Here is a 19704-nt window from a genome sequence, read left to right as displayed (position 1 = left end):
CACCTTAATTGTTGTTGAGTTGTGTCAATAAAGCTCTGGGGCCTCATTTATGAAAATGTTCTTGGATTTATGCTGAAACAGATAAGCGTAATCTGATTCATAATACATCAGACAAAAAAAGTTGCCTATGGTCACATGCGATTGTGTTTTGAGCACCTTTAATTTCTAAATGTTAAACTATCTTTGCCGTTGCCTTTGGAAAAGGACCAATTACAGATTTCCCCGTAGGTATATAAATGTATCACTCGAGTAAGAGTCTTTGTTCAGATGGAACCGTGGAAAACAAAAGAAAGTCAACTGCTCCTACGCATAACCCCAGGGAAATTAATGCGTGCACAAAATCTTTTATGTGTGCCTGCTCGTTGGCTGTAATCAGAAAACCCATCCATAGTATCTACTGTAGCTTCAAGATAGCATACGTAGAATAGCCTCGATCACATTGGGCAGGATGCTGCTAAAAGATGTCTGTGATACCAGACCTGTCACTGAGTTCCCTCTGGAAAGTCCCCTTAGCAAGGAATCCCAGAGTGGAGAGTATGTAGACAGGTACAAGTATGGCATGGTTACAGCACATCAGCACACAAATCTAACAAAACATTTCTTGGGAAATAAAGGGAGTTCTAAGTCACTCATCATCATGAGCAAAAAAACATCTCGGAAAACTCATTGTCTTTGAAACGCACTGTTGACAACGTCTTCCAAGAAGGCAAGAACAGCCATGTGAGTTAATGTTTGCGAATTTGCCACACAATTTATATCATTTCTCATCATGTCTTTAAGTGAGAACACATGTAATTCCTCGCGCCTGTAGCTGATAAAATGCCATGGCATGCCAAAATGTCACAAAGGGAGTGCACAGCTCTGCGGTTCAGAGGATGTTCCCTCCCGTGCCTACAGTAGACAACATACCTAGCAGGACATTCACTTGTAAAATGATGTCAAAGTAAGGTTTTATGAATACGTGCTTGATGGTCAGTTTGTGTGTGGTTACTTAACCCTATATACTTACCAGTGGTAAGTATTTTGGTCTTTACTTGGACCGCTCTTTCCTTCTATACCAAATCTTTTCACCGAAAATATCAATCTACATCTTTCTCTCTCTCTCTCTCTCACTCTCTCTCTCTCTCTCTCTCTCTCTGTCTCTCTCGCAACCTTTCTTAAATGGCAGATCCAACAGAGAAGGTGAGCCTAACGGTTCAACCCAAAGGGCCCATCGCAGAAGGGGGTAACGTTACATTGAAGTGCCATGCGGACGGCAATCCTCCTCCCAGTAGCTACAAGTTCCACATCAAGGTAGGCAGCCCAAGCCTCCCCCACCCCCAGAGAGCATCACAAATCCCACCGTTCCAGATGCTGTATTCTTCGCTACCTTTGACATTTTTGAAAAAACTAAAAACTAATCTCCTGCAATGACATGCCTAAAATAAGGACAACAGGTTGTAAGTGGTTAAAGAGCTCATTCCCATGTTCCTTGTTATCCTACCCTCCAGGGACAGACGGTTTTGGCTGAGAATTCTGACAGCTACACCTTGACGGCCATCACACGGAACAATGCTGGGGAATACAAGTGTTCGTTGGTTGACAACGAGAAAATGGAAGCCTCACAAAGCATCGCTGTTAGCTGTGAGTATTCGTGACATATTATGCAAACCTTGAATTTTCAAAAACAAGAGGGAAAGTGACTTCAGAAATCAAACTTGTATCCTGAGGTTGCCTTTGCAATGAGTCAGTAAACACCTTCAGTCAAATCTTCCCTAGCCATCCCTCGCTAACGGAAAAGTGACTTCAGAAATAAAACTTGTATCCCGAGGTTGCCTTTGCAATGAGCCAACAAACACCTCCAGTCAAATCTTCCCTGCCCTTCCCTCGCTAACTGAAATTTTCCAACTTTGTTTTTAACAAGGCTTTTGTTATTGACGGTAAATAAAGTCATGGGAGCACAGTAAAGTAATCACATTTCCAAGCTCTGCAAGCCTAAGCTTGGAAGAAGGCAGAGTGAAGTGCCAAGGAGAGAAGGCAGAGTAAAGTGCCAAGAGGGAAGAGAGCTAATTAGAAATTTCTGACTTCCAACGAGTCAAAGTGACAAAGTGTTTTGGACGGGGGAAAGAGCTCACTGCCTCCGCTCCTACAGATACTCCCTCAAGTAATCATCCCTGTCTAACCAGGTGCATGTGTCTGAACCCTCTCAGTTCAAACGGGTCAGAAGATTTTAATAATGAAAAATTTAAAATAAATAAATAAATAGGTCTTGCACATTTCCCCTCCAGTAATCACATTGCTGCCTCTGTGTATTCACACGTCTTCATTTTATGTCCTGTTCTGTCCTACGTTCTAAATTGAGTTTGGGGCTAGAAGGAAGGAGAAACAATGTGTGTGTGTGTGTGTGTGTGTGTGTGTGTGTGTGTGTGTGTGTGTGTGTGTGTGTGTGTGTGTGTGTGTGTGTGTGTGTGTGTGTGTGTGTGTGTGTGTGTGTGTGTGTGTGTGTGTGTGTGTGTGTGTGTGTGTGTGTGTGTGCGTGCGTGCGTGCGCTCATACCTATGTATGTACGTGCGTACGTGCATGCATGTGTACGTGCATGCCATGCATGTGTGTTTTTTACAGTACTGTGCTGTATGGGATTATCCGTAGGGTATATGTCATTGTGAGCTGCCAGCTATTGTTACTATTGCGTGGGCCATCTAGCTGGTTGCCGCACATTGCAATATGCAGTGAGAGTGTGTCTTCTTCTTCAAGTTGCAACACTGTGGCTTTGTTCTAACGGATTAGCAGAGCCAGCTGATGGTACTCAACATAACACCATGCCCCCTCTGAACATCCTGTTTCCTGACCTACTGTTTTCCAGATCTGGACCTGAGCCTGAGCCCCACTGGGAAGGTTCTGAAGAAGGTAAAGGACCCACTGGTGGTGAAGATGAACAAGAACGCTTCAGGCGATGCCAAAGTGACATGGACCAAGGTAAAGAGGAGGGGGAAATAGCTGCTGTAAGGGAGTGAAATGTGTGTGGAAACGTGTGTAGAATCCCACGAGGACTCCATTTTGACACTTGGATCATGAACAACATATAGGAAGGAATAAAACATAAGGTTTCCTCCCAACAGCGATGATAATAGGACGTTGAGTGAAACATCCCCATCCCTGACACAACCCGATTCCTTCCTCAATTTAAACATGATTCGGAACAAGAGGAACCTGTTTGACGAGAAGTTAGATACTTCTTGTCAGCAAAAGTGAAAAGACAGTGACCATTAATCATGAGACCTGCTGTGGGATGGCAGCATGTTGATTTTTCCCACATGTCTACTGTACAGCACGTTCCTCAGGAAATGTAGACATTTACTGGTCAGGGGTCATCAACGTGTTCGTACACGGACAAAACTCGTACAACTTGTCCATGCCCATGGAAAATGTTTGAGTCCTTATTTTGTTCATATAATGTGCGCTGAAAGTACTGACTGTACTGTACTGATGAGACCCAGTTATTGGAATACCAGTCTCCATGTTTTCTTCAGAATAGCTGAATAACACTTTTATAAATGTGTGTATCACATTGACATTGACAATATGGCTCATTAGCAGACCACTAGTATATATTTAGGCCCAGGTCTATGTGTTACTGTTATATTTATTGAACGTTCATTTTGTATGTCCATGGCAAAAATAGAAAAGGACAAAAACTCCCATCACACGCCCCTGTTACTGGTCCATTTTCTGGCTAAAGATGTACATTGGGACTGCAACTCAGACAAAACTATGAGCCTATAAATACCCAAGGAAGAGACAGGGATAACTTGCATGCAAGCTGCAAGGCATAGAACATGCAAATGTGTTTCCATTCATAGGCATTTTGAATGTTTTGCCAATCCACATTCAGCTCAGTATTCTACTTCTCGCTCTCAGAATGGTGAGAAGACAGAGGCACCCGTGTTTGGAAAGCTGACCTATGCACAGGCTGGCATGTATGTTTGTGAAGTCTCCATGGCCGGTCTAACACGTCGCCAGTCCTTTGAACTGGTAGTAGAAGGTGAGTGTGTCCTTATTTGCCGTCGGTGTGTGTGGGGCGGGCGTCACATGTTCAGTGAGGTTGGACGAGGACCTGATATATATATATCTACTCAGAGTTTTCTTTTCTGCTTTGTAGATATTTCAGTATAGATGTAACAGGCAGTCAGAAAGCTTTCACAGTACCTGTATTCACTTGTTCAAGTCCAACTTTATTGTCATGGGATTAAAAAATACAATGAAATACTCTGGTTCTCTCTGCCTTAACGCCAAGGACGCACCGTCCTACAAAAATAGTGGGATAGTTCACCCCAAAAAAATCGTTTTTTTCTATCGATTAGTCACCCCATGGAGACTTGAATTCATGGATATTTTTTAGTTTTTGTTGCATTCCTCAGCCAATAATTTGATGACCAGCGGTAGGCAGTGAAACACAAAGGAGACTCTTTGTTTCTCCTACCGGAACCGCTGCCGGTCATCAAATTATTGGCTTAGGAATGTGACAAAAACTAAAAAATATCCATGAATTCAAGTCTCCATGGTGTGACTAATCGATAGAAAAAAAGTCATTTTGACTATCCCTTTAATACACTCATATGTATACATTATATACACAATGTACGATAACAATTACCCGATAATAGTACATATTATATAACAATGTGCAGGGCATAAGCTGTAGATGCGTTATCTGTTCAGCAACCTGACTGACTGTGGAAAGAAAGCGTCAGACAAGTGGTGTGTGATTTGATGCTTCGGTATCATTATTTCAGATGGAAGGAGCGAGAACAGAAAATGAGCGCGCGGTGGCTAGTGTCCTTAATGATGTTTTGGGCTTTCTTTTTGCAGCAAGTGCTGTAAATGTTACAGAATTGTATTAGTTCTGTGCCAATGATTTTTGCTGCTGTACAGTCTGCAGTCCTGAGCAGTCAGGTTGCCAAACCACACTCGTGATACAGCCTGTCAGAACGCTCTCAGTGGTACAGCAATAAAAAAAGAGAACTCTTGAGACGCCTCTGCTGTGCTTTCTCAAGGCAGCAATTAGCGCTGGAAGGCCATGCGAGGGTGTTTGAGATGTGTATACCAAGCAAACACTGTCATCAATTTCAACAAACGCCCCATTGATAGAAATATGTGATTCCGTCTGATCTTACTGAATTCCGCAACGATTTATTTAGTCTTATCAACATTTAGAGAGAGGTTGTTATCATGGCAACAAAACTGTTAGATCAATCCAAAGGCACCCAACTTTACAAAACTAGTTATGCAGTAAAGCTAATAAATATGCAGGTGCTGTATGCCGTATGAAACATCAGCATTGATCATTTGTGTACTGTATGAGCTTCATGGACTTTTGCCATCCCACCCAAATTATGGACTGTTTGCAAACAAAAAAACTAGTGTGTGTGTGTGTGTGTGTGTGTGTGTGTGTGTGTGTGTGTGTGTGTGTGTGTGTGTGTGTGTGTGTGTGTGTGTGTGTGTGTGTGTGTGTGTGCACGTGTAGTTGCAAGCCAGTATGTGCATGCCTGTGAGCGAATAAAGTCTATTACTGTAATCTATCTACAGTATCTATGTACTGTATATGTCTATGTAGGACATGAACATATAAAATTGCAGTTTACTGACTTTAATGCTATGCGGTTAATAATGCAACACATGCACACAGTGTAGCACATGTTGTGTCAGGTATCACGTGAGTATGACACTAGAATGTATAGGTGATGCATATGGCTAACAAGGTGATGTGGTTACATTAGGTACACCAGTGATCACCGGTCTGACCAAACACCGAGCAGAGGACGCCCAGCACAAAGTCCTGGCCTGTGAGGCGGAGGGAGTCCCGGAACCCGTCTTCATTTGGAACGTCAACGGCACAAATGTAGGTACAAATGTAGGTACAAATGTAGGTACAAATCGTTGCTGTCGGGCAGAAACCTCTTAAATCCACATCTTAACTTTTTGTGTTTTTTCGTAAATTAACGCCCTACTTAATCATGCTACAGCGTCACACAAAAGCATTAAAAATAGCATATACACAAGCTCAAAACAGGCTGCGAAGCGACGCGTTTTGAAAAGTTTGGACATCCGACAGAGATGATTTTGGGTCTGACTTGTGCGTACTGTGGTGTTGCGTGATAAAAATAGCGGATGTGCAAGCTCACAACGTATCACGGATGTGAGATCATAGTTAGGCTATTTTCGACACTTCTATAGCTTCACTAAAGCTCATTACGGCACACAAGCATAAGGTGAGTATTTCAGTGTTTAATTTAGTGGTTGTACAATTACACTTGGTAGTATAATGGCTCTGCTCTGTTTGGGTGGAGCTTGTTCGAGGAGGTATGGAATCAGAACAGACATGCGGTAGATAAATATACACACGTTGCACCTATAAAATGCCCACAAGGATGCATAAATGTGCAGAAACAGTAGCAGACGTGGGTTGGTTATTGTAAAATGGGGGTAGCAGCGAAAACCACACGAGGCGAGTGAGGACAGCAAGAGTGGTTAAGTCTGCTGTAATTGAAATGTTTTTTTTTCTGAGAGCCCTGCGGGAGTTAGCCTCATCCACGTGATTAAATTAAAATAGCATTGTTATTGAGTTTCTCAGTCAATTCCATCATTGTGGGGCTGCTTCTGTTATACCTTGATTGTTGTTAGATTGGGTGGTGCGATTGAAAGTTGCCTTATCCTCTAGCGCATACAGCATCTCATTCTTCTGGAAGCTCCAGTGGGTATACTGACATAGTTTGGGACAGTTTCTAATCTGTCCGTGGAATGATGGATCCTTGTGGAGGTTTTAGGCAATTGCTTTTAAAATTGAGTCAAAACAAATCAGGAAAAAGTGTGTGTGGGAACTAAACTGCTATAAATTGTGTATTTTCTACATTAAGTAGGTGAGAGATAATGGCATTTTCTAGAAAGCAAACGGGTATGCGGGTTCAGTTGGAAAAGCATCAGGCTACAGATTTTCATGCTGTTAAGTTAAGTCATGAAAATCATTAATGATTCAGGGAGTTGAGGACTAGACAGGGGCCCTCAGGCCAGCTCAGATCTAAGATCTACTGCAAGACTAATAAACTCTGGTCAACATCATAATCCACTAAGGTTGAAGCCACTGGGTGGTCATATTGGTATGCCCTAAACAGACTGAAATTATTTGCACAGCTTTCGGTTATGAGACCATTAAGAAAAGGGTTTTGCTACTGCTTGCTTAAGCACCACAACACAAGGGACACAACACCAAATGCAATAAATAAAGGCTATAATTAAATACCTAATTAGGAAAATTATACTCAAAGGAAAGCAAGGTGTTACTGCTGCAGGGGAGAGAGAATTAACCACTTGAACCCCAGTATGCCTGCCTATTCTGGGGGGGGGGGGGGGGGGGGCATTCGCCAAAAATAGCAGACGAGCTACGAGCTCACAAGCCTGTGAGCTTGTAGATCAAGTAGATGGACAAAAGCGGTCCAATTTCAGTTGTAAGTACAAGTACAGGTCCAGATCCTGTCAGTATCTGGTCAGTATACTGACATGATACTGACCATGATGTACCATGGTCAGTATCATGTCAGTATCATGGTTAGTCACGGTCAGTATCATGTCAGTATCATGTTTAGTCACGGTCAGTATCATGTCAGTATCATGGTTAGTCACGGTCAGTATCATGTCAGTATCATGGTTAGTCATGGTCATTATCATGGCTTGCCAAATTGTTACTTCATCAATCCAAAATGTTTTACAGACTAGTGGATGAAATCAGCAAGTGTATAATTGTAACCATTTCAAAACTACCCTGAACACATCAAAACATTGAGGAAAATCACAGATAAATATATCCATAATGACATGTCAACCTCAAGGTGTGTGATTTGCCATGGTACATCAGGTGGCATCAGGTGTACTGAGAGCGGGTAGTTCACAGACAGTACTGTATTTTCTGCAACATTACAAAATATTTTAGTCTCTTTTTTCTGAACTGGCCTGAGCATAATATAAAATTATTGTTTATTTCAGTATTTCCCCTTAATAACCTTTTTTCTTATTTCCCAAAGTGACCTTTCCACTAAGATGTTCAGACTTGTTCTGCACGATTAACTTAACTATCTACATATGTTTTGTCAGAACCACAGCACCTGAGGTCATGTCTTGTCTTTTGTAGCCACAATTAGCAAACATTATTTTCTGTCTCGCCAGATTAAGTCTGTGGTTAGGCTATAGTTGTAGAGTAGGAGGTAGTTTGTTTAATTCTGTTTTCAGAAGGGGGTTGCATTCTCACTGTCAGTTGCCCCTGGCAAAATAGCAGAGTTCAGTGTCCTGTCAGATGTTGACATTTGGAATATTTTCCTTCCATTATCGGTCTTGTCCCCTGCCATCTCAAACCTGACAAGTGGTGTACAAAACATTCTGCACTGTGAGAGTGTAGACGGTTAAAAAGACAATGTGAGTGTGTGCAATATATTTTCCCAGTATTTGTAGAGCCCAATAACCAACTAATTGTTTGTTTTGCTCTTTCTGCAGGAGGAGAGTTCCTACAATGAAAAGAATGGCAAGGCCACCCACAAGATCACCGTGGTGCCCAGAGCAAACCTGACCGTTACTTGCAGTGTGAGCAACAAGCTGGGAGATGATGCCAAGACTATCAATGTGTCCTCCTGTAAGTTAGCAGGCTACCTCCCTGTGCTAGTAACTAACAGGCTAGTGCCAGCTCACTGCTGATTGCATGGAAGGGGCTAATTTCAACGGTTACTGTTCAATAGTGCTGTGCATCTCTATTTCTATCATGCAATGGGCTATTTATCAAAGTAAGGGAAACACCAACCGTAAAGACTCTCTACAGTTGAGGATTTGTAATCGTTCTGGTGTGATCTCTGGTTCTTCTATCTACCAGAGGTCAAGGTTAATCCTACAGATAATGACATCATTTTCATTGTAATCCCCCCCCCCGATGGCAATGGCATCATTTGGCATATCAGTGCCAAAGCAACTAGACACACTAAGTAATTTGTAAAGCACATTGCTGTCTAAATAGAACACAGCATCGTTTTATGACTGGTTCAGTCAATTAAAATATTTGCAAATATTGCAGAATGCTGTCTAGGGTGGCACTTTCAAGCCCAGTTATAAATCAGTTATGGGTCATTGGGAGCTGAGAACACTGTTGCTGATGAATGTTCCTTCCATCTGTGTACTCTTGTTCACGCCTTCAGGCCCACACAGAATGTTGGTCAACGAGCATGTGCTGTGATACAGGCCTAATAGTGTGACACTTACAGGATCACATTCTCTTTGAAACAGGTATCGGGTATCTTGTTGACAGATACATTCTGTTAATCTGAAGACATTGTTCCCTGTGGCGAATGTCATTGTTATATCTGCTCTCTGCATTGAAATAACTAACGCTTCTCTTTACCAGTGGTGTAAAGTAACTTAAGTACATTTACTCAAGTACTGTACTCAAAGTGACATTTTCTTTAAGTACTTTCCAATTACAAAAAGATTTGTATACATTTCATACATTTGAAAACTTTGGGACAATCTGCAATGGGGACATTCTGCATAATGAGTATTTTCTACTTTTGGTTCTTTGAGTACTTTTAATACCAATACAGTCTGCAGTTTTTAGGACTGAGAGTTCCTGAATAACTGGCATTTGAATAATTTCTCAGCCTTGGCCACTGAACAAAGACGGGTCTATGTTGTAATGAGTTGTAGTGTGTTCTGATAAGTAGTACAATAGTTTTAAGTTGCGCAGTGAGTCAGTACAGGTATTTTCCATTAAATGCGCTATGATATGGAGTCTTGTCATGTGTAGAGTTCTTGGAGATACAGCAATATTCTTTTATGAGCAGTCCAATAATTTAGCCCAATTATCTTGGCGAGAGATACCAAGAGTATGTGCATAATAATATAATGCTGTTATTATCTTTTGGATGGTTGAATGGTTACAGAAGGCCTTCACATTGTGGAAGACAATTCACCCATATACACACACACGTACAGAAATACAGTACTGTACATCATGCAATACAGATTGTCACAAGAATTGTCATTGTTGTTTATTTGTAATGGCTGGACTTGCCTATGTTGAAACATAAACCCATTGCCATTATTGAGACACCAGAACCCTGAACTGTGGAGAGACCATTCGTTTGTGTTTTCTTTATTGTGGCAATTTGATGTGATTTTATCTGAAGGAGCGCTTTGGTAAACGAAATGATGTTCAACTTACACAGATGCTAACTGACAAAAGGAAAGATCATGGTGAAAATGCCACATTAACATCTTTTCATTTCATGCATCCCCCCACGCCCTGGCATTGCATTACCTCTTCATCCCTTCTTTCTTTCTTTCTGGCTGTGATAACCCTTGGTGCGTTTGTCTTCCTTCCTTCCTTCAAACCTCCCTCCTGGTCTTGACTAGACCCTTGTTCTTGTTAGTCAGGGTGCTAAATCAGAGCATCAAAGGGCCTAGTGTTCTTTACAGTCCCTGCAGTCTCTCAAAGACGCTCGGTCAACGTGTTACTCCCATCTCAGTAACTTTAACCCATTAAGACCGGGAACGCATCTGTGTCATTTTCAGATTTCTTTTGCTATTAAAAAAATAGCAGATGTTCACGCTCATATTGTACGGCACCGAGTGCCGTGCTATGAGCTTGTAGATCTGCTATTTTTGAAAAATCGTGAAAATGTGTGCAAATCTTTCAATACATTTTTTTTAAGCGAACATTTGTAACTCAAATCTTTGCTTCTGGGGGTCCCTGGCACAAAATATTTAGCAAATGTTTTAAAAAACTGTTTGCTGTAAAAAACAAGTTTCCTAGGGCATGGTGGGCATCACTTCCTGTCGATTTGATCCCTGATACCTGATCAATTCGACAGGAAGTGATGCCCACCATGCCTTTGAAACTTGTGGATATATTCCAAGATTTGCACAAAACTTCACAAAGCCAGAAAGAAATCTAAAATGACAGAGATGCGTTCCCGGATTGAATGGGTTAAGAATGTCTGTTCATGAAAAGTGCATTCAAATTGTTTTTATTTCCCAAAAATGTCACTGCATATTGAAACATGCTCTGAAAGCACAGTAAGAGTATTGCTCTGAGAGTATTGATGTGCTTCCCCGTTGCTGACTTTGACCGTGCATGTTGAGAGGCACGACCAGAAAACATGATTTGGTTTGATTAGATTCTGAGAGGCTGTGAACGACTAGGCTTTCCCCGCTGTTCTTGAGAATTGATTAGCACCGGCTGGCTTTCTGCTTTACTTTGAACGCGGGCTAATGTTGCAGTACTTCCATTCCAGTTTATTTTCTATTCCTTCTAATTTTTGTTATGTTTAATTTCAGTATTTAAGGAAGAGCCGAAGGGCGCAAGGGAAGGTAAGATTTTGTTTTTCATTTGAGAATTATTTTTTTATTTATTTGCTCTCTAGAATGTCGAGGGCCTCGGAGTGAGATAACGGCTATGTATTAGGAAGTGTACCGCAGGGAGTTGCATTCATAATCATCACATTCCAATCCTGTACACCACCCAGCCCACATGCCCACATCTCCTGACATGGAAGACAATACTGCCCTTCCATGGGAGCTTTTAATCTCATCCTGGCTTTGCCATCCACATAGATTTCTAAAGACTGGTTTATCATACAAGGGAGCTCTCAAAGCATCGCTCTGTGTGTGTGTGTGTGTGTGTGTGTGTGTGTGTGTGTGTGTGTGTGTGTGTGTGTGTGTGTGTGTGTGTGTGTGTGAGTGCGGGTGTGTGCGTGTGTGTGTGCGTGTGTGTGTGTGTGTGTGTGTGTGTGTGTGTGTGTGTGTGTGCGTGTGTGTGAGTGAGAGAGTGTGCACTCAGGCACGTGCGTGTGTATGTGCGCGTATATCTATTGTTGTCTCAGTGAATGAGCTCGGTATTGTTGTGTTACAGGGTCCTCGGATGACAGTGGGGACCAGGCCAAGCTCATAGTTGGCATCGTGGTGGGGCTGATCATCGCTGCAGCGGTTGTGGCGCTGGTCTACTGGCTCTACATGAAGAGAAGACAAGGAACCTGGAAGACCGGCGAGAAGGAGACGGGCACATCTGAAGAGAGCAAAAAGCTAGAGGAGAACAACCACACCGTTTAAAAGGCAGCTGTGCTGTACTTGGGGATGAAAAAGGTACGGGGAGTGATGAAGAGAAACGCACGCACGCACGCACACACACACACACACACGCACACACACACACACACACACACACACACACACACACACGCACACACGCTGTGCACACACCAGGGTTGGATTTGCTGGGCGGGATGGGAGGGGGAATCCTTTTGATACCCCTCTGTGGTCATTCATATTTATGGTCGGTGGGGATATGTTTTATCCCTGCTTCTGGTCAAACAGAATTAAAGACATGCATTTCCTTTTGGGAAACCACTTAAACCCCAGCGTCGGTGTTGTGGGAAAAGTCGATGGGCTATTTTCAGCTAAAGCTTTCCCCACAATAACATAACACATACTAGTATTGAGCCCTGAGGGACTCCAGTTACCCAGATGGGGTTGTTTAAGTGGTTAACCCATTTTCAACCTTATCTTCATGTCCTTACTAATGCTCATTATAAGATGGTAGACAGTTCTGTCTACTCGCTCTGTGTCTGATTGGCGGTCTAGTCTATGGACGGTTCAGAACCCGGCCCAGTGCCACCAATGTCATCATCGATGGGGATTCTCCTCCTGGAAAGTTTGCGTGCTCAAATAGAATATCAATTAAAACGTATTTTTTTAAATGACCAAACCTGCCTACCAATGATGTCACTGGTAGGCAAGTTTCTGATCTGCCCACAGCCCTCCTCTGAGACACAAATGGTGCCCTCTTATAATGAGCATTAGTGAGGAGGACCAATTATGGAGATAGGTTGAAAATGGGGGCTGTGGTCCTTTAACCACATTAACCCTGGCATTCCTAATTTGGGCAAATTCGTCAACATGTAAAAACATTTGTTTGCCTATCTACATGCTCACAAAGCGTCACAATGTGCTATTTTGGCTATTTGTTATACGTAAGTATTCAGAGGGTTTATAATGGTTCCCTTTACAAATCGAAAAATCGCACGCACACGCACAAGCACACACACACACACACACACACACACAGACAGACACAGACACACACAGACACACACACACACACACACAGTTCTAACTTTTTCTGTGGCTGGCGGGGAAATTGTAAGATATTAGGATGCTTTGAAATTTTTAACTGAAGATACAAGGTCATTACGGTAAACAGACCGACCGACAAGAGTTCCTAAACTCCTAAACAATCACAACAACGTTAATGCGAGATTTTTTTTTCTTCTTTTCTTTTGGCATAGAAGCAGTTGAAAGAGGCCTTGACACGCCAAAAATGAAGACTCCCAAACGACTGCTGACAACTTCCATCAGGCTCCACGTGAGCAGCACACAATCACAGAGTAATGTTGTAACAGGATGTGCCTACAGCTGATGTGTAGGCTGCACTGTGGCTGCCTCATGCTATTGTGTCATTTTATGTTTTGTGTTCCTGGTGAATGCTCTCTGGTTTTGTTTCATTTTCTTTGGTTTGAGTCAATCTGTGAGGCCATGTGGAGGGATTTGGCTCTTCGTACGTGTTTGTTTTGTTTTGTTTTGTTTTGTTTTGTTTTGTTTTGTTTCGTTCAGTTCTTCATTTTCCCTGCAAGAATGTCAATTGTACACTTTTTTAAGGTCTGTGTAACAATTCATGCGTGTGCCCATGGACGAGCATGCTGATTTTAATGCGCTGTGTGGAATAGCCTTCATTTGGCTGTGCTCAGAGAAAAAGACACTTCATTGCTGTTTCTGCAGCCAGTAACACCCTCCCAAGTTAGCGACTTCCAGGCTGTGAGGAATGATTATACAAGTTGTTGATAACCTGTGTACTGTACCATCAAAACCCCTGTTATTATTTTCTTGAGTTTCTTTGAGTATGGCAAAATGCCTACGGGGGATAGTTTTAGACCACAAAAGTTTTTTTGTAATGCATGACACATACAATTCTAAACAAGCAGCATACTGTAACTGTGATCCGTAACTGTCCTTGATTCAAAAAACAACCGTGTCATGTTTCCGCAAAAAAAGCAGTTGTGTAGATGTAGATTTTAAACTGACAGCGCATTGCAGTACACCCACTCACTTGATTCTGTCTGTAAATCATAGTAGTTCTTTCCACTTTAAGTATAATTCACTACAGTTCTTCATTAAACTTTAACTGTCAGTTTCTTCCTTTCCCAAGGGTTTCCTTTTTGCTTGATTTAGGCTCTAAATCTATTGGATGTGAAAAAGGCAAGCAGTTATCAGGAATGTGCAAAAAGAAAAAGAAAAAAGTATTTGCAGTTAGTAATGAATGTGCGGCCATATCTCCCATGTCTTGTATACAACTTTGATACCCTTGGGCTAAGACACTGTGTGTGATTTGTGCATCTGAAGTTAAGCTAGTTTTAAAAACGACATAATTGCCTTCACCTTCCTACATTGTTTGTTCTAGTGTTCCTCTCCTGTTATGCCATCCTTTATAGGTTAAGACCACTCAGTCAAAGCGTCATATTTATACACCATTGCATGGCGGTGTCGCTTGCTCGCGGCTCGCGACACCATCATGCTACGAGTATAAATTGGGCTTAAGAGTAGATGTTTATTCTTTCTTCCTCGGAGTACCTCTACTCCAAATGTACCGGGGTCTGAATGTCCTAAATCTTTGTGTTTTTTATTATATTTATATTCTGAGTGAATCCTACCAGGATAGCTGTCCTACAGCATGCTAGATGATCTTTTTTATTTTATTTTTTATTTTACAGCCTTGTTGAAAGGCATCATCTAAGTATTGAAAAGGTACTGTATGGTAGGAGAGTTACATGGGGGTGAATAAGGCGATACAGTGTCTGTGTGTTCTTTGCTGTATTATATATATTTTTGTTTTGTTAAAATGGTCTGAAGGATAAAGCCCAATTTAAACTTTGTCGTATGAATGTCGCGGGCAGAAATGACAGATTTTCAACGGAACATTTAAAAATAGGTTACTATTAGTCGTACAACGAAGTATAAATTAGCCATCAGTCATGTTGAAGACAGCGACTGTGATTGGCGAAATGAGGCTATCTGCATATGGATGGCAGCCCTCTGGTGCACAGAAAGTAGCAGATCTACATGCCCACAACGCATTGCATCCACGATGCGTTGTGAGCATGTAGATCTGCTATGTTCGGCACGCGACATCATCATACGATGGAGCATAAATTAGGCATTATGGATTATTCTGTCCTGTCTGTTCCCCTTGCCGTGCAATGCCCCGATGTCCCACCAAAGAAAACGCACTGGGAACAGATTAGACAGGATTTACACGTGTTCCGTTGGTAGCCCAGAAGTGCACACAGCTTTATATGGCAGGGGGTCGATCCTCGAGATGCAAAGTTGACAATGAATATTTGAAATCTTCTTGGAACAGATTTATGATCACAATGTTTTAGTCTGATGGCAGACACGACGGCTGTCCACAGTTACAGTAACTGTTACAGTTACAGTAACTGAAATCGGCTCCCTCCCAACACTATTATTTATGATAATACTAGTTCAATTACGTGGTATGTCCTAGTACAGTGGTTCTCAAAATCGGGTCCGGGGACCCCCAGGGGTCCTTGCGGGGGCTCCAGGGGGCCCCCAGCTAAATGATTGCTAGTAGTTAGGAACCAAATGGTTAGTGAGAGTGTACTAATGGAACCAGTTGAGTTTGTACACCTTCAGCGTTACAGGAACAGAGACAATTTTACTGTGCGAGTGTACTGTGTAAGCAGAGTTCCTTCTGGACTGTTCTTCTGCCGTATTTGAGAACCACTGATGTAGTAGACAGCTTGTGTCCCCACCTAGAGTCCTGTAAGGTATTGCCCTTTTCCATCTTGGCTCCACTGATGGCCGTGGGAGGAGGATGACTGTCCGATGCATTGTACTGTGGAATGGTTAATAAAAAAAAAAAAAAAAAAATAGAATGGCATACAAGCATGAGGTGGGCATCTCTGTCTGCCTGGTCCATTGTGTTCTCATGCCTTTTGTTCCTTTTCAAATAATCAGGTCAGCAGTGAAACCAAAGAGCGTAAGACGAGAAGGCCATAGTACTACTGTAAATACAGAACTTTTGTTTTTGTACTGTTGTTGACAATAAAGTGTACATTTTGAAAAAACATTCTCATTGAAACATCTTGTATAGTCTCCTTGTTTTTTTTGTATCTAAATACTACACTTTAAGGGGTATTTCAACTTTTCCTACTCACTCCATGAAGCCTTGAATTCATGCAGATAGTTTTTTTTCCCCTTGTCGCATCCTTGATGCAATATTCCAATTATAAATTGAGGTAAATAGGAGGCCAAGCTTAACAAGAGCAATACCATATTTAAAACAATCTCTTATAACATGGACAGTAGTAGTCCTCCCAGTGATTTACACTGAGAGTTCTTTTGGAATTCATGTTATATAGTTTTGCCTTGGCATCCTATTTACTTCAATTAATAAAATATTGGAGTATAGGATCAGGCATGCGACAAAAACGAAATCAAACATCTCCATGAATTCTAGGCTTCCTGGGGTGAGTAATTGATAGGGGGAAATCGTGACTGTGCTTGGAAACACTCCACTCAGAGCAGTGCATGGTGAACGCCCTCACCAATCCTTAACCACACCAAACCAATGCCTTCCCATGCTAACGGCACCTAACCTTAAATATAAGTGATTAAACCACACCAAACCCCTGCCTAAACTCAAACCAGATGCAAGCTATAAACATTTTGATCAATCAAATGGGTTTGAGGCTGAATATCCACTCCCTTATTTTTTTGCATGCTTCAGGGTGGCTTGTTAGTGTGAAATGTTAAATATAGACTGGCTCCCGAGAGACTAAAATATAAAGCAACAACTTCATTTAGGTATGCAGTGACTGTGCAAAAGTGCCTAAAGAAGGGAAGCAAAGGAAGCGGCAAACAGTTCAGTCTGTTGACTTTCATCTGTGCCACTAAATGGGCACTGGATTAGTTGAGTCCATTAGTTGAGTCTAATAAGGCTTAATATTGATGCTAAGCTTTTTGCAGATTGTCGGCATATAATGCCACGTCACTATCTATGGTTGTCTTTATTTGGCCTATACAGGCTTTAATGTATATGAATGTATATATTTGTTACTGTGGGTGGTTGATGTGATGTAGAATGACTGATGTCTTAATTTCTCTATTCTATTTGATTGATGGATGTGCCACCTAGTGGTGTTGCAGTGTAACTTCCTTAATATCCCCTTTAGTTACTCCCTCACTCGTTCAAGCATACCTGCCAACCTCAGACCGTCCGATATCAGGAGATTTTTTCCCAGGCGGGGCTCTTGACCACGCTGGGGGTCCAAGTAAGTTCAAGGATTCTGTTATCGACTTTCATGGTCTTTTTTTTTAGGAATACGTGAAGCCTGGTTTTACCATCCTGGCTCGACACAGCCTGGCTTGACAAGGTCTAGCTCGACAAAGTCGCTCCTTTTCAGCCTGGCTTGGTGTTCATGGAACGGAATAAATCAGGCTGTACGGACCAGACTTTGTCAAACCTGGATTTGACTTAAATCCAGGTTTATTTAATTCTCCTTTCGTGTAATAGGCGGCTGGTCTACAAATGACCTGGCATCTGTTTACATAACATGCTATCTAAATTACATTTTAGCCTTTGCAAAAGGCTCCATTATGTCTGGAGTTTATCCAGACATAATATACATAAAGCCACAGTAAAAGAGTAACATTCCCATTCTCTCAGAAAGTGTGTGTGTGCCAGAATCAGAGAGAGAGAGAGAGAGAGAGAGAGAGAGAGAGCCCACTCACACCTTCCAACAAAAAGAACAATCAAATACTGCCATTATGATTTATATCAAAAACTCAAGGAACTAGCAAATTAACATGAATGGCCGTGGCTGCATATCAGTGAGGGGTCACACAAAAAGGGTGGAATCCCCCTAAATAGGAGAAATGGAAGAACAGGAGTTTCAGGGGTCTCCTGGTGAAAACAGGAGAGTTGGCAGGTATGGTTTAAGCCAGAATTTCTCCAGCTGGTGTTAATATCTTCTATATACTGTGCAGCATAGACAAAAATAGGCAGATGCCTCATTGGCCACTGGGCCACACCGTCAATGCCGCCCCCATAGTGTGTAGGGCAGCTTGCCATAACTCCACTGCAAGAAATATGCTTGAGTTGTATATAAGTGCCTGAGATTAAAACGTTTTTCTTCCTGTTTTATAACCATTACTGTTACTGTCTAAATAAGATAAGGTGTTTTGGTGTGAAACCCCAATTTATTGTATTAAACACATCGCTCCAATGAACAGCAGCGGCCAATGAGTTATCTACCTCTATATGCTGTACAGTGCAGTACATGCCTTCCTACCAAAATGCCCATTCTCCTGACTGAAATGTTTGTCTCCTCTATGGGCACTTTTACATATCACTGAATAAATGACATAACAAAGGACATTTTAACTGGAATGCCATGTTTTACCTTCATGCTCCCCAGACTGGCCTCTATACTCGATTCTGATGACCCATGCATGGCCTTTCCGCTACCCTCGGGCCAAAAGCCACTTTGTAGCTTAAAACATAAAATAATGGCACTTTATTGTATTTAGCTGTTGTTTACAATACAGTAAGTGTTGATCTTTCAGTGGCTATACCCCCCAGGCACTAACAATAACCTTTTCCCATATATGTATTTTTAGCTCTCCTCCTAGCTCTCCATGTGCTCTCCTTTATCAAGAAACTGTAGGCCCAAGTATACACGATGTCACTGTTGAAGAACAACTGTCAGCTGCTTGCTAGAACATCATGTTTTCTGTCTATTCCTATTCATATCCCATCTTGCATACTACAGTATCAGATTTATGACTCAAATATCTGCTGGCCACATAATGTGGCTTGTGCAAAGGTATATATTCTCTGTGCGTGTTTAATAAAAGTCAGGACATGTCATTTGTGATGCTGCCTTGGGTGTAATCTTGTTCTCCAGGGGCCAAATATTGCTGACGCCAGTCTGTACTCTGTACAGGCCTGGGGTGAATATTACCCTTACACTTCTTTAGAAGTACAGATGAGCCAGAGGTGGGACCAAGTCATGGTTTTTAAAGTCACAAGTAAGTCTAAAGTCTTTGCACTAAAGTTCCAAGCCCTAAACATTTAGTTAAGGGTGCTTACAAGTCATATTGCACACTTTGCCAAATGTAACACAATTTTAACCACAGAGTAATAATGTCCGGCAGAAACCAACTAACTCCATTTTGACTCCATTCTGACTTTTGCTTTTTTTTCCATAAATCACGGCCATTGAACACCCTTTACGTCTGTGTGTTGGTAAAAACAATATTGAACCAATGAAAAGCATTAAAAAGCGCTTCTGACAAAACCAGCTAACTCCATTGGATCCTCAAACTTTCTGCTGGTTTTGCTGGCTCCAGGCTCCACCCCCTTTTGACCTCCAACCCCATTGAGAGCTTGGAGGTCCATTCAGCTGTTTTTATCAATGATGAACAAATTTCCTGAAAAATGAACATTTTGGAGTTAGCTGGTTCCTGCCGGACAGCAGAGATATAAAATGTATACCCATCATGGTAACACTTGCTATGCATCCCATGTCTATAATGCATTATAGACATACTTATAATGCA

The 19704-nt window shown here is 41.8% G+C and overlaps 1 protein-coding gene across 3 annotated transcripts in view; it reads left to right on the top strand.

Annotated features, from left to right (window-relative positions):
* alcama (activated leukocyte cell adhesion molecule a) overlaps nt 1–16215 on the top strand; it is a 74049-nt gene extending 57834 nt beyond the window's left edge. Inside the window, exons 7-15 of one of the 3 annotated variants that reach the window (XM_084074900.1) lie at nt 1169–1293; nt 1491–1623; nt 2843–2955; nt 3898–4021; nt 5757–5878; nt 8521–8656; nt 11347–11379; nt 11921–12150; nt 13356–16215. In XM_084074900.1, the coding sequence (XP_083931026.1) occupies nt 1169–1293; nt 1491–1623; nt 2843–2955; nt 3898–4021; nt 5757–5878; nt 8521–8656; nt 11347–11379; nt 11921–12117 (983 nt within the window). In that variant the 3' untranslated portion in view covers nt 12118–12150; nt 13356–16215. Of the gene's footprint in view, nt 1–1168; nt 1294–1490; nt 1624–2842; nt 2956–3897; nt 4022–5756; nt 5891–8520; nt 8657–11346; nt 11380–11920; nt 12151–13352 lie in introns of all 3 variants that reach the window. The other 2 variants (XM_084074898.1, XM_084074899.1) reach the window with 2 other exon arrangements.
* The last annotated feature ends 3489 nt before the right edge of the window (nt 16216–19704 follow it).

This window comes from Gymnoscopelus microlampas (assembly GCF_963454915.1).
Source record: "Gymnoscopelus microlampas genome assembly, chromosome: 12".
In the NCBI taxonomy this organism is placed as follows: Eukaryota; Metazoa; Chordata; class Actinopteri; order Myctophiformes; family Myctophidae; genus Gymnoscopelus; species Gymnoscopelus microlampas.
Note: the sequence above shows the minus strand (reverse complement) of the source record. Positions and strands in the feature narration are given on the sequence as shown.